We start from the raw sequence: 17,488 nt of genomic DNA on the forward strand, positions 1-17,488 counted from the left end.
TACACGGAAATGAGAGCTATGGAGGGTTACGCTCATCCAGCCATCACATTCTGTACGCCGAGACCTCATCGAGTAGCAGACACACAGGAGGCAGACCAACGCCGACCAGAACCGAACCATGCATGTAGAAAAAAAACCATCAGCAGCTATATCCTGCAGCCTAGACATTTAAAAGAGGAGAGCATCGGATGCAGCTGTCGATGTGTTTAATCATCTTAGGGGGGGTGGAAATCGAGGATAGCCTACCATTGAGAAAGATGCGTCTGCATTTTGAATGCAAAAGAGAAAATCGGTCCGAGAGAGAAAATAGTCAAAGGATGCGATAGATTGGGCTAAGTAAAAACGCTCCTTATAGTAAATCGCACAAATATTAAATTAAATGCCTGTATGTTGACGTAGGCTATCCCTTCCCGTTTGCTATCACCCCCACCCCTCTTCACCCCCCACCCCCGTGATATACGTCCCGGTGTTTCTGCAAATATACATGCACAGACATACAGTCGAAAATTACCGTTCATTATCCAAGTAGACGGACCTACCAATTAATGCACGACACATCACAACAGCTTTATTCTACATTTCCATGCATCCATCCACCTCGCCCCCTCCCTATGCCCCATCCATCCATCCATCCCCCTCTTCACATACACAGCTGGGCTATCATATACACACTTACACACCCAGTGATTTCACAATAATTCGTGCAATTAATACACGTCTATAACGGGGCTATTGTCTTCTCACCCTTGTCATCGTCGAATGAAGGAACGCGACAGCATATCCCTGCTGACCCCATCGGCGGAGTGCCTGATTTTTCGGTGCTGGAACAGCCGTTGAATCCCGGTTGTCAGCCTCCCCCTTCCCCTCTCCCTCACACATGTAAACGACGGCACTGAGCGAGAGCAACGTTACACATCACCATAGACAACCCACGTCTCTCTCTCCTTCTCTCTCTCTTTCTCTCCCTCCCTCTCTCTGCCTCCCTCTTTCGGATGAAAAGGTGTTGGGTCTTAAAGAAACATTCTCACAGCTCTCGCGCGCACGCGGCCGCGCACACATGCTTGCACTCTTGCATTGACTAGGCTAAATTATGCCTGCACACACACACACACACACACACACACACACACACACACACACACACACACACACACACACACACACACACACACACACACACACACACACACACACACACACACACACACACACACACATACACACAGCCTCCAAAGACTAGACACAGTGATAGCTGCGAATACGGGGTTGACAACTGCATATCACTATCATACTGCATATCTAAAAAATAGCTGAATCTAACCCCTCTGTCATCAGAAAAAGATCATTGCGCTGGCATTACCCTGTCTCTGGGAACGCATATGATGGTTTAGATAGTGTGTCTCATTTTAACAAACAGGCCTATCAGACTATTACACTGACTATGCTTCCAGATTGTCACTGTTCATGCAACTGCAGGCTTCAAGTGAATATAAAGGTCCATCTGATACGTTCACACACATCCCCGAAAAATACGAGGTCATATTTGATACACAGGATTGTAGTAATGCATGCGTAATGCCAATCAATGTCAGGAAATGGGCAGGTGTAATCTAATAGTTATATGACTACTTTTCACGGTGGCATGTGCGTCTCTTAATGGCGGTTTCCATGTCATACTGCTAAAATATCTTTGTTTTGTTTTTACATAATAAACTTTACATCTCAGAGACAGACAGAGAGCGAGAGAGGGAGAGGGAGAGAGTTTCAATGACGTATTTGATGTGCCTGGAGAAACCAAATTACCCGCTACCCCTCTTCACTTGGACATCCTCGTTCAAAGGTGGGACACAGGCAAACATATAACTATTAAGCCAATAACAAAACAGACGTTGGTGTCGTTCCTACCAATCCAAAGCCAGAGAGGGCGGGTTGCCACACCGATGAACGCCAATGAAAATCATCTGGTGATATAGAGAAAAATCGGGTGGGGCTGTGCGAAGTGTCCCGAAAGGGATGACGTAATCTGTTTTTAGAAGGTGATGTCATCTATATGTACAAGAAGAGTCGTATAAAGAAACAGTGATAGGCTGCTCATGTAAGTCTCATTAAATAGCACACTGCACATCGACAAGGTCAGATTGAAACCTGAGTCAGGTGCTTCAATATTCCAAGAAAGATATATATATATATTCCTGTTATTACTCTCCTTAGCTCTTGGTGATTGTGTGGAGCTCAGTGATTGCAGGGGAAACAGCTATGGAGAATTCCTCTGACTGCAGATCTTATGGAAATGAGAATATCATCATCTGTTTCTTTGAGGGGATCCTGTTCAGTTTCTGATCAACGTTTAATAGGGCTTATACCTTTTGTAAATATCATATTTTTAAACACCAACTCACTGGAGTCAGTGGCTGAATGAGTTAACTGGAAATCCACATGCAAATACTGACCAAGACGAAAAAACACCTGTGTGTGCCTCTAGCTTCTATTTTTAGAATGGTGCACCCCCTCCTCTCAGTCAAGGCATTTCACTGGATTATTCTGTTCAAGAAAATTCCCCTTATGGTTTCAAAATCAGTTCATCCACAGATACCACTGGAGAGTGGTGGTTTGGAGTACCAGGGTAGCTACACTGAGATCTTTATCAATGGCATTAGAAAGAGTAAAAAAGAACCGTATCTTGATTTGGACAACCGGACCAAACGAACAATTTTACAATAGGAACGTGGTGTTTTGAGCGGCCCCCTCTCAGATATAGTTTCCACAGCAGGTAGCCCAATCGGTTAGCTAATGCCACATAAATTCAGGCATCCCCGACCAGCCACATGCAGTATCTCTTCACCATAGCAACAGTGGCAAACAGACCAGACTCACCCAGCCGCTCCAGCTGGAGAGTGGGAGAGGGACACATTTCCAGTCGGGCATTCTGGGGACAAGTGTGTGGTCCGTAGACAGGCACCACAGAGGGGTTTTGCCTGGGCAGGTATGGCGTCATGTGGACATATCACCAAGTGGTCTGCCTTTGCTCTTGTTCTTAGTGCACTTGGATCACACTCCCAGTGTACTCTATTGAGCTCTCTGTGGCAAATTAAGTGAGAAGCTTTTTAGAAGAGTTTTTTAGAAAACTTACATACACTTATTTCTATACTCAAATGGGGGTCAGGGAGAGGTCATAGCCAGAGGTCACAGAGGGAGCATAACCTCAGTGAGTTGATTTAACAACAAACTGGAGAACATAATGTGTGATAGAAATGAATGCAAAAAACCCCAACAAAGACAATACCATACTAAAAAGGCATGTGTACCCATCCAAAGGCTTTTACAGATGAAAGATGAAAAGAAAAGAAAGCATATATTCACATAGACTATATCAGGCTCAACATCAAACAATTTAATGATCTCAACCCAGGTGGACAAATCCTATACCCCCCAAAACCCTGTGCTAATTATAATCAGCTTTAGAGAACAACGTTACCTTGATTGGGCATGGCTTCAGCACAATCAGTGGAGCTGCCCACAGCAAAGTGACGTGTGTGAGATTTGTGACACAAAATTCAAGTGTACACACACACACACACACACACACACACACACGCACCTCCAAGTTATTGTACAGCATATGCAATGGCGAATTAAATAGAATAACATTATTTAGGCTACTAATGACATTTGAGGGATGGCAGAGGGACACATGACTCTCAGCAGCAGTAGATGTGCACAGTCCTCTTAAATCACTGTGAGGTGACCTACAATTCAGAACCCCAAACAGCGCTTGCAAATGGATGTTTTATGTATGCCTTTATTAACATATAATGGGAAGCATGAGGTGATATTAATTAAATCCTGTGTGTGCTGCAAAAGTATGTTTTGGCTTGTTACATCCAAATAGCCATTAGCCAAGCAGGGGGTTGGGTGACAGTTCGTTGTGTAAGTTACATGAGACGGAGCGTGCTAGACACCTCTGCACACAGCAGTGGGCTCGTGATGGCACGCTGGTATTTTGCTGACGCTGGATTTCGCTGCCAATGGCGCACTCTGGTGTCCCACACGCGTATTGCAGCATGCCCTAATTTCAGCCCCTTTCAGTCTTTTAATTGGGATAGTGATGATGAGGCACAATGCACACTGAGCATGCGTTTGGGAACCCAAATGGCAGTGATGAACATGTTCTTGAGAATACAAAGAATGAATACAGCATACACTGTACAGAAGAGTACAGTGTCATCCCATGACAAAAGGGCACAGAATTAAATCCGTAACTGAAATGCCGCTGTGAATACATAACGTTGTGTTCATCCAGTTTGAAGCCAAATGCTGCTGCTACGTTGAGAGGTTATATGGTTTATGTATGGCGTGATATTCTCACGGAATTCAGTGGAGCTATCGCTGTCCCTCAAACATGAGCACATTGTGACACACACACACACACACACACACACACACACACACTCTCTCTCTTAAGCCTGATTAGACGTGTTTTCCCTGATCTATGGGCAGCATTTTAACCCTGAATATGTTGCTGAGCACCCCCAGAGAAGGAACCAACACGACACACAAGAGACAAAGGCAACAGAGACCCATCAAACAGCCAGACAGAGTCGGAGCAAACAGACGGATGCAGGCATGTAGGATAAGCGCAGTTGCGAGGGTCAGCTACAATCCAAGAGCAGACACACTCTCTCTAACACACACACACACACACACACACACACACACACACACACTACAAAGAGCAGATGATTCATCACCAAGCCCACACAGCCACGTGAAGGATTTAGACAGTCATCCTTTTCACACACTCCACTGCATCCTCTTTGCCAAACCAAGGCCTTTCTACAGTGAATCATCTCCACTTTAATATATATTCCATCCATCCGGGGTGACACAGGCTTGTGTTTAATTCTATACACGTGCCTCTCTTTCTAATGTTTCTTGCAAAATGGGGATCACATGATATCGCATTTTTCTCGCACACACATAGCTTTTATTGGTGTATCATCGTGGTGGTGGTGGTGGTTCAAAATTGCAGCAAACTGATGAGAAGAAACCTGTATACACACACACACACACACACACACACACACACACACACACACACACACACACACACACACACACACACACACACACACACAGTGTCAGCATCACTAGAGAGAGACTGACAGGTGACAGCTGGGCTGACACCCTCAGAGGTGGAGTCACAGGGGTTTCGAGGGTCAGGGAGAATGAGTCAATCAAATGCACTGGAATGTGCCGGAGGAATGTGCATCATGAGAACAAGCGTGAGCAACTGCTCACTATACGGCACAGATGGCCTTCCATTGCCACAAAAAAAGGAGAACAGACAACGCAAAAGAAGGCGGCTGCGCCCAGGATGCAAGGCATTGACAGAAAAGTCAATTATTTCAAAAAGCACACATGGGATTGATAGTCCAGAACATTCCAAGTACATACCCTTTGAGCAGATGGGGTCAAAGGTCGTCCTGCAGTGGTGAGGAGAGGTATGCGCACAGTGCACAGGACAACGTGTAGACTCACACGTGCATATAGGCAAGTCAAGGCAGGCAGTGTGGTACTCGCCAAACACAAGCAGGTGTGCTTGCTCACACTTTCACCTAGAAATGAATAAGCACCAGACCACGCCACATTGTGTCCCATCAGAGACCTTTATTATACTTTACAAATAGACCACAGGATATGAACTCTCCATTGAGGTGGATTTAAAAAGCACTGCTACCACTTGTCATACTGTACATCTGGATGTTAGCACAGCGAAAATCACAGGCTTAAAGAAAATGGCATTTGTCTTGTGCCAACTGTCTCACAACCTTAATGCCATTGACATTTCACTGTTTACCGTACGCTTGGATTCATGACAATGAAAAATACTCTGGCAAATAAACAGTACAGGGGGAAAAAACCCTAATGAAATCATCAAGACAAATGGGTGATAGGCTGAACAATACCAGGCTCAAATCCTGTTGGTTGGGCTTCAAACGGATAGTGAATATTTCCCATGAGGAAAACACTGCTTGGATCTAGCACTGCAAGCTCAAACACATTCACAAGAATTTCAAATCCCACAGGAAGCCTTCTGGGTAATACAAAAACGAACAGAACCCGGGTTTGAACGTGGCGTCAGATTTTGACTGATCCTCGCCCGCCTGTTAAAGAATAATTTCTCAACAGTCAATTGTTTACATGACACCAGACCATATGTGGGTCAGACTGACAACACATTTATTTGTTTTATTGCTGAAGGCAGTTTTTATTTAGTAATTTCACCTGGTTGGCTAGTTCAAACCTATCGCCACATCTCCTGATTGTTTTAAAAGTCTCCATAAATTAGTTCACTCCTTTGCATACAGGCACAGTTCACTACAAATCAAAACAGGCACACAACTAAAAAAGAAGCATGTTCACAAAATCACATGCTTAAGTCACTTAACTAAACGTAAATCTTAAACCTCCACACACTCACACTCTCACTCTCACACACAGTTTATGATTTAAAAAAAAAAAAATGCCTTTACAGTACATTCAACACGACAATTTGAAATCATAGCAAAGGACATTAATCTCAAGGACATTGTGATTAAACTGCAAACAGCGCAAGCCACTCTACTCACAGCAGTCAGTAAAGAGACACCGTTTGCCCACAAAAGCCTTTCGGGGAATGTGCAGGTAGTGCTACATCATGCAGACCATAAGGCCAAAGTAGCCTATGCTAACCGACAGCAAGAGGAACAGAAGATGGTATGGTATGTGGGGGGAGGGGGGGGGGCATCCAACAACACACGCACACACACACTGTAAGCTGTTATGTCATGCGTATGCTGACACTCATAAGACACTGTGTTGAGGTATGACGAAGGAGAAGCCATCTGAATATCTCACCCAAAAACAAATGCAGGCAAGACCGCACCCAAAATGTGTGCAGGGAGCTCTATGTTTTATGTAACAGGTGCATTATGGGTCAAGCATGAGCAGCAACAACCTGTTGGAGATCATGTGACGCGTGTGGAAAGCAGCAGAACCGAATAGGAGGCTTGGTGTGGGGAGAGGGAGGCTGAGGAGGTGGGGCGTTAGGACAGTGTGCTGGGCCCTCTTGTGGAGAGACAGGATGTGCAGTAAGGAGCGGATTCGAATTCTGACTCGGATTCGGCGCGGCGTTAAGACGTGTGCTGCGGAAGGTTCTGTGGCGGCTCGGCTTGGAGGTTGTTATGGACCTCTGGTTCGTTCTCGACAGGTACTTTCCCAACTGGGGAAAAAAAAAACACAGACAAATAATGACATTTTATGCCTCCAGTGTAGAAAGAAATACCATACACACAGCCTGCATGTTCCTGATACGACTGGAGCAAGCATATCAAAAGTCAACGACAGAGAAATTATTTGGGTCATTTTGTGTGAAATCAGACAGAATACAGGAGGAGAGTGGCTGCTGCACCGTCTCAGATTTGCTCCAAATGTGTCCACATATTGTTCAGGTGCCAAAACAAAGGCCTGTAAGATTTTTGCTCATTTCCAATGTTTCATATTTTTTTCCTACATATATGCACACACACATAGTATTATATAGTATGGGAACAAAGTGCAAAAGAAGAGTGGCACTGAGTGTATTATAAACACATTTTCAATATATTTTTTTACCTACATGACATCAATCAGTATTTTGTCTGCAAACACAGTACTTCATTAATGTTGAGCCAATACTTGAGGGTTCTTACTCCGTCAAGTGTAAAATTCCATTACTTTTCCCTGACAAAAACACGGAATTTCCTTCACCTACAGTATGATGAGATAAGATTTCAGAGAGGTATATAAATAAATGGGCTTTGGAAAAAAGGCTAACCATCACCACTCAAACAAGCAGTAGGCCTAAATCTAATAACCAGATATACACCAATTCTGTAAACTGCTACAACAACATTTCCTGATATTCCATGACTTCGCCTCAAAAAATCCTCAAACTTCATCAAAATTCCATGATATTCCAGAAATGCCATGATCCATGGGAAACATGTGAGGTGTCCACAGTATATACAGTGCCTATAGAAAGTCATCATACCCTTTTGAAATAGTTACTTTTTTTGTCTTACAGCCTGAAATCAAAACCCATTTTAAAAAAAATCTTTTCCAGTTTCATTTACAAATTTAGCTGTACAACATCAAAATAATGAAAAAAAAGTCAACAGTTCTGAAAATTAATAAAAAATTAAAAACTAGAATAACAGGGTTGGAAAAGTCATCATACCCCTGACTTAATACTTTGTAAAGCTTCCTTTTGCTTTCATTACAGCCATCAATCTGTTTGGATATGTCTCTATTATAGCTTTGCACACCTAGATAGGGGAATATTTGCCCAGTTTTCCGTGCAGAAATGTTAAAATTTAGTCAAATTCTGTAGGGAATGGCGATGGACTGCTCTCTTCAAGTCAATCCACAGATTTTCTATAGGATTTAAGTCAGGGCTCTGACTTTGCCACTCAAGGATATTCACCATCCTATCCTTAAGCCACTGCTTTGTTCTTTTGGCAGTATGTTTAGTATTATTGTCGTGTTGGAAGGCGAATGACCTCCCCATCCTCAGCTGTCTAGGAGAGGGACGCAGGTTTTCCTCAAGAATTTAGGTGTACTTGGAAGCATCCATTTTCCCTTCTATCCTGACCAATTGCCCAGTCCCCGCTGAAAAGAAACATCCCCAAAACATAATGTTGCCCCCACCATGCTTCACAGTAGGTATGGTGTGTTTTGGGTGTGTTTGGGTGTGTATACTGTGTTTGGTTAGCGCCTGGAGCTCAGTCCAAAAACTTCAATCTTAGTCTCCAAAAAGTTCGATCTTAGTCTCATCTGACCATAAAAGCTTTTTCCACATGGTAGCAGAATATTCCAGATGTGTTTTTGCACTGAACTCCAAGCGCAATGTTTGGCGAAAACCAACACAGTACACCACCCAAAACACACCATACCTAGTGTGAAGCATGGTGGGGGCAACATTATGTTGTGGGGATGTTTCTTTTCAGCGGGAACTGGGCAATTGGTCAGGATAGAAGGGAAAATGGATGCTGCCAAGTACACCCAAATTCTTAAGGAAAACCTGCGTCCCTCTCCTAGACAGCTGAGGATGGGGAGGTCATTCGCCTTCCAACACGACAATAATACTAAACATACTGCCAAAAGAACAAAGCAGTGGCTTAAGGATAGGATGGTGAATATCCTTGAGTGGCAAAGTCAGAGCCCTGACTTAAATCCTATAGAAAATCTGTGGATTGACTTGAAGAGAGCAGTCCATCGCCATTCCCTACAGAATTTGACTAAATTTTAACATTTCTGCACGGAAAATTGGGCAAATATTCCCCTATCTAGGTGTGCAAAGCTATAATAGAGACATATCCAAACAGATTGATGGCTGTAATGAAAGCAAAAGGAAGCTTTACAAAGTATTAAGTCAGGGGTATGATGACTTTTCCAACCCTGTTATTCTAGTTTTTAATTTTTTATTAATTTTCAGAACTGTTGACTTTTTTTTCATTATTTTGATGTTGTACAGCTAAATTTGTAAATGAAACTGGAAAAGATTTTTTTTAAAATGGGTTTTGATTTCAGGCTGTAAGACAAAAAAAGTAACTATTTCAAAAGGGTATGATGACTTTCTATAGGCACTGTATATATATATTTGGACATTTTTATAGGACAGACACATTTTATCAGCATGTCTGCTTCCTGGGCATGACCCTACTGTTGTTAAGGCCTCTGTCTACAACAGCATGATTGGTTGATGGAGTCCATTGGAACCCAGCTCTGCTCTGGAGGTCCAGGACCAACCTCTCCACCCACTCTAGTCTATACTGGTTCCCCGTCAGTCCTCACCTGGCTCATCCTGCTGGAGGTTCTTTAATCCCTGCTGAAACTGTAGCTCCCCGTTAGGTCCCGACGGGGGTTGCTCCTTCGTTTCCTGCTGCTGTTTCTGTCTCTGTGCCATTTCCTTAACGGCCTGTAAACAGAAATGTATATATATATATATATATATATATATAAAAATAAACAAACATGCATCCTAAAGTTTTAAGACTGCAAGCCAGTTCTTAACAGACTCTGTTTGATGTGTGCTTACACTTTAACATGGTGGGAGTCGCGCACAGTGTGGCATTCACACACAGCTGCCATTATTAGAATCTCTATAACGAGGACAGGAGAGGCAACTGTATCCTTACGTGTCTCCATGGCAACAGCAAATGAAACCATGCTTTAAGAGATCTCACTCACTGTGTTGTTATGATCACATTACGCTATAGAAGAAACCTATTTGCAAAACATCATTATATAACAGACTTCTTACAGAGTAGTTGATCAATCACACACAAATACAAAATGGAAACATACAACGTCTGTATACAGCAAATAGTGTTCTTGTAGAGTTCAGGAGACGGTTCATCCCCGCTGTTTAATATGGCTACACTACCTGCTGGTACTCCCTCTTCTGGGCCTCCAGCGCTTTGCCCCTCTCCTTCAGCAGCTCCTGCTCCTGCCTCAGACTCTCGGCCTTCCTGCCCAGCTCCGCCTCCTTGTCCCGGAGCTCGGTCTCAAAGCGCAGGAGCTCCTCCTCGGTGTACACGGGCTTGGTGTCGTCCAGCGTCTGATGGACACAAACACAAGCAGGGGCGGTCAGGGAAGAAGGAAGGGGGGGTAGAGGCCATTTCTGTTTTGGTGTGTTTAAGTCTTTGTTTAAATACACAGTATTTTAAAAGTAATCAACCACAAAATTAGCAAAGATGAAGACGCCATCCTGACTGCTTCCTCACCTCCCACTCCTTTGGGTTGCTAAATTCCTTCTTCTCTGTCGACTTGAGAAACTCCTCGAGACTGACCACACGGTCGTGATCGAGGTCCACCTGTTATGGAACACAGCATGAAACGATGGAGAAGACTGATTCAGGGCCGGCAAAACGTGTGTGTCTGGTTGTGTGTGTAGATGTAAGAGAGAGATGAGTGTGTACTATGTGCGTGTGTGTGTCAGAGACTTTTTTCTTTACATTTTTCATCACATGCTCTCTCATTCGCAGCCTCTCCTCCTCCATCTCCATCATGTCATCCTCCTCATTCTTTGGGTCATACACCTTCTCCAGCTGAAAAAGACACACAAAGTGTAAGCACACCATGTATATTAATAAAGGTAAAATAAGTGGGGATACTCAACTCATACTGCACGTAATAATGACTACAACAAGTTCAGAGACTTGAAGAGAACCTGAAAAACAGTTGGACTGAAGACTAGATCCTCGCTTACCTCTTTGGTGAAGAGAGCCTCAAGCTCTTGCTCATCCAACAGGCCATCTCCATTGGTGTCTGATCAGGGAGGAATAGAAACAGATACTCAGCCAACCTCAAGGTGACAAGGAAGTTTAGGAAATGTGACTGATGAGGTCTTTATGAGTGTGGAACAGGAGAGAAACGCACCGTGCAGTTTGAAGAAGGTCTTGGGATTAAACTCTTGTGGATCCAGACCGTCCGTTTCCTCCCATACTTCCCGCAATTGAGCAACGCTACCCTGAAGGAGGGGGATGAAAGTCAGCAAACATGAGGTGGAGTACAAATGAACAGAACAAAGGAAGGGCAAAAGAAAACAAATAGAAACTAAACTAAACAAAGCAATGTTTACACAAGTAAAGAGGTCATATTTCTCGTTCACGTCTTCGGTATAAGCATTGATGTAAAATCGTTTTTGTCCCAGTCGTACCGGGGCGTTGACTTTGGGGTGCTGTCTGTGTTTCTCCTTCATCTCCTCCAGCCTCTTCTCCTCCTTCTCCCTCTTCTCCTGGTCCAAGCCCTTCAGGTACTCCCTCCTCTCATGCTCCTTCAGCATCTCGTAGCGTTTGAATTCCTCGTGGCGCTCTGCGTCGTAGTTCTCCAGGTCCTTGGTGGCCTGCCAGACGGACAAAATTCAATATAAGCGAGAGATGTGTTTGCTAAAGACCTAGAGGTTATTCATTTCATTTCAACTAAATTAAATTCCAAAACATGTGTAGATGGCCATCACTTATTTGTAGCACAGTAACTAGTTAGGAGATAGGATGCTAGGGATGATCCTCATCACAATGCTCAGTAGTGCAATTGAATGATACCACTGGCACTACAATCTGGAATCATAATCATCCAAAACAACTTGCTCTTCAAAGAAATGAGTAGCTGTTAAAACCTGCTTTGCATACCGTAGCAATGAGAAGCTCCAGGTCTTTGGCCTCAAATGTATTCTGGTTGTGAGGGTCCAAGTGTTCAAACTGTTTTAGAAGTGATGCGTGATCCATTTGCACACCTGACAGAGACAAGGTCAGAAAACCAATTAATCCCTTTATGAGGATTTTCATTCTACTGTACACACCCACACCCAGACAGACAGCAGGCACATACTCTGTGTGTTGGTGCTGTCCATTTTGGCTTTAAGCAGCATTCTTAGACGGGACACTTCCTGCCTCTTCAGTTCATCCAGCCTGGTCCTTACATGGTGGCCCACCAGGTCCAGTTCTTTGCTCAGACGACCACTCTGGCAGTTTCAAAAAAGACCATCAAAGAGTGAGCGAAGGGTAACACACACAGGCTAGAATAAAACCTGAACAAAATGAACAAGCATTTCTAGTGTGACAAAGAAACAAGAAGCAAGAAGCAAGGACAACGTTTATAAAATGAGAAGAATCATAAGAATCATAAGAATCAGAAGAATGATATAAAATGGGTCAAGATGGGGGTAGGGAAGGCTGGAGAGGACATACTTTAATGTCTTCCGTGTTGGCTGTCTGCAGTTTCTCTCTGAAGTGAGGATCTGTCTCCAACACCTCAATGACCTCCCTCAGATACCGGTCATAATACAGCCCCGTATCCTGTACAAATGAAGAGATCAGTCGTTCATAACATGTGTGCCACCACAAACACATCAGCGTGCTGACGGTACACGTGGTGTGGTATGAGGTCAAGAGCCACCTACCGCGTTCTCCTCTGGTATCTCCTCCTTAGGGGGATGGACCTCCTGCTGTTTAGGGTTGCGGTCAATGGGCACCGCCATCACCCCCAGCGAGAGGGACAGCAACAGCAGCCAGTGAGGAGCCATCATCCTCCTTTACAAACAAGTGCCAACATGAAGACATTAAACAAACAACCTACCATTAGAACAAACAATAATTAGACTAATAATTAGGCCTTTATGGTGTACTACTTACCATAACCATACCATAACCAAATCCTACAGGACCTCCACCACATTCTAATAGCCTACTCCTATAAATGTGCTATTCTTTCTTCAGTCAGTACGGTCATAATAATTATAATGATTATTACTCAGTTTTTAGTTGTTAGAAATTCACTTGACAAGCCTTGGATGCATCTTTGCTTGCCTTAAATCTGCCTTAATAGCCTAACGGTAGCTTATTTAATGACGGAAGCATCCTGTTAGGGGCTGTGACTCTATGAGTCTTAAAGCAAACAAAAGACCGGTTATGTTTCAGTCAACAAGTTAACTGGCAACCCCAATACCCATTTAATATCAAACCGATGCTACAACCAGGGACGGCCTCTTGCCTCTGAAAGCGATTGACACACACAGGAACTGAGAAGCAGATGACAAGTGGCAGGCTCTGAGCAATTCCCCGTGACTATCAAAATGACATTTGAGGGGGTGGCAATTTGAACCCCAGCGATCATGTTGAAAATGCGTCATACCATCATTACTTACTTACTGTGTGATGATCCTGTTGTGTCGCCCGTGATATTTAAAGGAATAGGCTACTGATTACAACGTCAAAATAAAACAAGTCCGTAAATCTAGGAATGTACGTATGCCTCTGTCTCACACGATACCTTCCATCCACTGAGGTTCCAACAACACAACTTACTTGCGCCTCCTGTTGACGTATTCAGTGCGCGACGGCCATAAAAACGTTTTCATAATAAAAGCCACTGGATAAAAAACTTGGGCGATGAGATGTGATGATGAAATAATTGTTTTACTTCTAAATCTAACTAAATGTATAACCTTCCAAAAATCGAACAGCTAAAAAGCTACAGGCCAGGGCTATCCTAATCCCTTCTTTGATGACAGGCTGATATGTGCTTGATTATGTGTAGGCTACCATCTTCTTCATAGCGCCGTTCAAGGAATGAACACTTCTTCAATTATAAACATTTTATTTAGGAAAAATAGATTACTTTACATCAAACACACAATTTGTTATCATGAATGAATAAAATAAATATATTTGCGCATTTTAAAACAACAACGAATAAATACATGTTTAAATAATAAATAAGGAGTGATAAACAATTAAATATTACAATGTAAACACAAATAAATCAACACAGGTAGGCAGTGCAAGAGAAATAATAAATATGGCACCAAGAAAACACTCAAACGAATAAAATGGAATAAATTATAAGCACATAAATAACAATTATAACAGGACAAGTCAACATTGAGGCAAGCGGTTCAAATGTGACGTTCATTCAAATTTACATCAGTTTCACTGATCATTAAAGATGTGGACGTAGAGATTGATACGCATATTATTATGCTGCTGATGAGTCTTCCCGGATTAAAAATCGATCTCTCGCACGTCTGTCGGGGTGCCTGCTCTTTCGTCCTCGACCTCTTCCTCCGCTTCACCTTTTGTCTCCCCCCGACGGCCACGGTTTCGCAGGCGCTCTTGGAGAGCGCCCTCTATCACATCACTGTAGTACTGCAATACTGCCTGTATCGTAAGGAGAGGTAAGTGGTAAGGCAAATGCTTGTTCTACCCATTTCGTTGCTTGTTTGTCTGTGTGCATGTTTAATTTGATATCCCTGCTCCATGCAACACATCTATCCCATAGATGAGTGATGATAGGCTATGCAGTATGTAATAGCTATGCTTTTTTTTTACTACCTTTAATGATCTGTGACAAATAGACAATTAGGCTACTTGAAGCTATACTTACCAAGTCAGTCTGACAAAGTGCAGCTAGTGTGGCGGCCATGTAACCAAGCTGCTCTGGACTCTCTGTGGTCAGACCTCTGAGGGCAGAGTTCACAGCAGCCGCGGCCACCAGTGAGGGAGGGCTTCCCAGGAAGCGGGAGTCACACACACACATGGCCACCAGTGTGTCGCTGTGGCGCCGCAGTGTGGTCAGAAAGACCCCAGAGTCCGGGGCCCCATCTCTCTGCTCGCCAAGTGAGGAGAGGAAGTGTGGCATGAAGTCCTGAGGGGTTACCGCGGCGACGTCCCACCGAAGTGTTGCCAGGACAATGCGTTCCATCTCCTGTGGTAAACAGAAGTTTACATGACCACCAGTATTCCCAACAAATACTTAGATATGTGTGTGTGTGTGTGTGTGTGTGTGTGTGTGTGATTGAGTGAGTGAGTGAGTGAGTGAGTGAGAGAAGAGAGAGAGAGAGAGAGAGAGAGAGAGAGAGAGAGAGAGAGAGAGAGCACTCCATTAGTAAGCAGCCACTTACCCGCAGGTGCGAGGGCATGAAGTCGTACTCAGCAGAGGCACAGAGTGCGTCGGCTGTGACCGTGTCGCTCTCGGTCAGCTTGGAGGCCAGCAGCACGCAGGTGGCCGTCAGGCAGAAGGGTGAGACGGGCAGGGCCAAGGAGGCGGACAGGAAGCGGTCCAGTAGAGAGACGGAGAGAGGGAACACGGCCTCATCACAGCCACACTCACAGCACACCTGCCATGAGGATGAGAGATGAGGAGGGACAAAAGGTCAATTTCAATCCAAGATGGAGAATGGAGGTCAGAGGATCCAAGTTATGAATCTACAGTGTATATTTCACTATACTGTAAACTTGCCTGTACACAACTGGGGTTAGTCCAAAGCAAAACAATTTAAGCAACAAATCAGTGCATGTCACTGAAGTATGAGTCCTTTGAGTGACTCGAAGAGTCAACAAATCAAAGTTAGAGAGAGAAAAAGATCAACACCGAACAACACTGGAAATCTTTTGAGAGTCATATATAAGTATATGTGTGTGTGTGTGTGTGTGTGTGTGTGTGTGTGTGTGTGTGTGTGTGTGTGTGTGTGTGTGTGTGTGTGTGTGTATGTATGTGTTTGTATGTGTGTGTGTGTGTGTGTGTGTGTGTGTCTGATAATATATCATTCCATAAAATAATAAACAGAGCTGCCCTTACCTCCATGGCCCACTTGGTGAGCTCCTCTCTGCGCTCAGGCTCTCTCTGGATGAGTGCGGTGTAGAGGGCCGAGGGCAGGTACCTGGTCTCCGCCTGCAGCAGCCTCTGGATCACCCTCTGGCCCGAGGCGTGGGGGTCCCATGGGGCCCGCAGGACGGCTGGAGTCTGCTCCGCCGGAGTCTGCTCCACCGGAGTCTGCTCTTCCTCGGGGCACCACAGTGACACTGACATGCTGCCGCCTCCGCCGCCGCTTGGTGAGTCAGAAAAAAGTTATAAGTCCCAGTTCAAAGAAGTGTGTTCAGTGTGGGTGAGTTGGTAAGGTCCTCGCTGGTGTTGGTCAGGTAAGAAAAGCCCAAAAATGCCTGACAGGAGACTTGAATTAGTTGATGTTCTGGATGTTGTTGTCCAGAGAGTGTATGGTGTTAAGTAAGTGTTTGAGTAAGTGAACAAGTTATGTGTATGTGTATGTGTGTGCATGTGTGGGTGTGTGTCTCTCTCTCTCTCCTCTCCTCTTGTGAATCCTGCTCTCATCCTCTAGCCTGCAACTATTTATACTACGGCTCAAGAGTCGGACAAAAAAAAAGTGGAGTAGTGACGAAAGAGACAGAGGGATGGATGGATAGATGACGGAGAGGGGTGTGTAAAGTGAGCAGAGTAAAATAATAAAAGCTCAACAATGCTGCCCCTGCTCAACAATGGGCTCAACAGGTGGAGAGAGGAGAGAGAGAGAGGCAGAGAGTGAAGGAGGGGAGGAGAGAGAGGGATGCAGACAAGAGAGGGAGTAGCCCGGAGGGACGAGGCAACAGCTTGTCTCCGACAGTGAAAGAGAAAAGAAAGAGAGGAGGAGAGGGACAGAGAAAGGGGCGAGGAGAGAAAAAGGTCATCTTCAAACTCTGACAATGAGAATGAATGGCAATTGGGCCGTAAAGGGCTGTTGACAATGGGAATCGCTCTGAAATGAATAAATATGCCATCAATTTGTCACTTTTTTTGTTAGTTGCCCAAACGTGTTATATTTGGACTCCTCCATCTGATCTCCTATTAAGCCAATGTGTTTTTTTTTATGTTTTGCTAATCTGTTTTAAATCAAATAAAATCTGTTCAATTGTAATAATGTGTGGTTAAACAAATCCTAAAATTGTTTTGTCCACAACCAACAGTCTTAAATAAGAGATTTGTATAGATAATTTTATAAAATAAACAGTGTTGTAAAATGCCAACTGTTGCAACACTTTTGAAAACAGACCCACTAAGAAACCTCATGGGGCAAAATCTCCAAAAACAACTGGTCAGACTCAACCCCCCACCCCCACTCTCCTGGGCATCTCCT

General features: G+C 44.1%; 2 protein-coding genes across 3 annotated transcripts; both read right to left on the reverse strand.

The window, feature by feature from the left end:
* Positions 1–5,653: 5,653 nt before the first annotated feature.
* nucb1 (nucleobindin 1) lies at positions 5,654–13,876 on the reverse strand. Of its 2 annotated transcripts, none has more exons than XM_062531744.1 (13): positions 13,731–13,876; positions 12,983–13,112; positions 12,771–12,878; positions 12,412–12,544; positions 12,213–12,316; positions 11,741–11,926; positions 11,461–11,551; positions 11,291–11,349; positions 11,037–11,129; positions 10,806–10,895; positions 10,466–10,639; positions 9,874–9,997; positions 5,654–7,261 (listed from the first exon to the last, which is right to left on the reverse strand). In XM_062531744.1, the coding sequence occupies exons 2-13, from the start codon at positions 13,106–13,108 to the stop codon at positions 7,173–7,175; spliced, it is 1,377 nt and encodes a 458-aa protein (XP_062387728.1). In that variant the 5' UTR covers positions 13,109–13,112; positions 13,731–13,876; the 3' UTR covers positions 5,654–7,172. The 2 variants fall into 2 exon arrangements, with proteins under 2 accessions (XP_062387728.1, XP_062387727.1); XM_062531743.1 differs by having other exon boundaries at positions 13,727–13,876.
* A 706-nt stretch (positions 13,877–14,582) lies between these two features.
* Positions 14,583–16,389, reverse strand: ccndx (cyclin Dx). The gene is made up of 4 exons (XM_062531746.1): positions 16,159–16,389; positions 15,482–15,697; positions 14,965–15,285; positions 14,583–14,738 (listed from the first exon to the last, which is right to left on the reverse strand). The coding sequence occupies exons 1-4, from the start codon at positions 16,387–16,389 to the stop codon at positions 14,583–14,585; spliced, it is 924 nt and encodes a 307-aa protein (XP_062387730.1).
* Positions 16,390–17,488: the final 1,099 nt, after the last annotated feature.

The sequence above is a fragment of the Sardina pilchardus genome, chromosome 3, assembly GCF_963854185.1.
Source record: "Sardina pilchardus chromosome 3, fSarPil1.1, whole genome shotgun sequence".
Classification (NCBI taxonomy): domain Eukaryota; kingdom Metazoa; phylum Chordata; class Actinopteri; order Clupeiformes; family Clupeidae; genus Sardina; species Sardina pilchardus.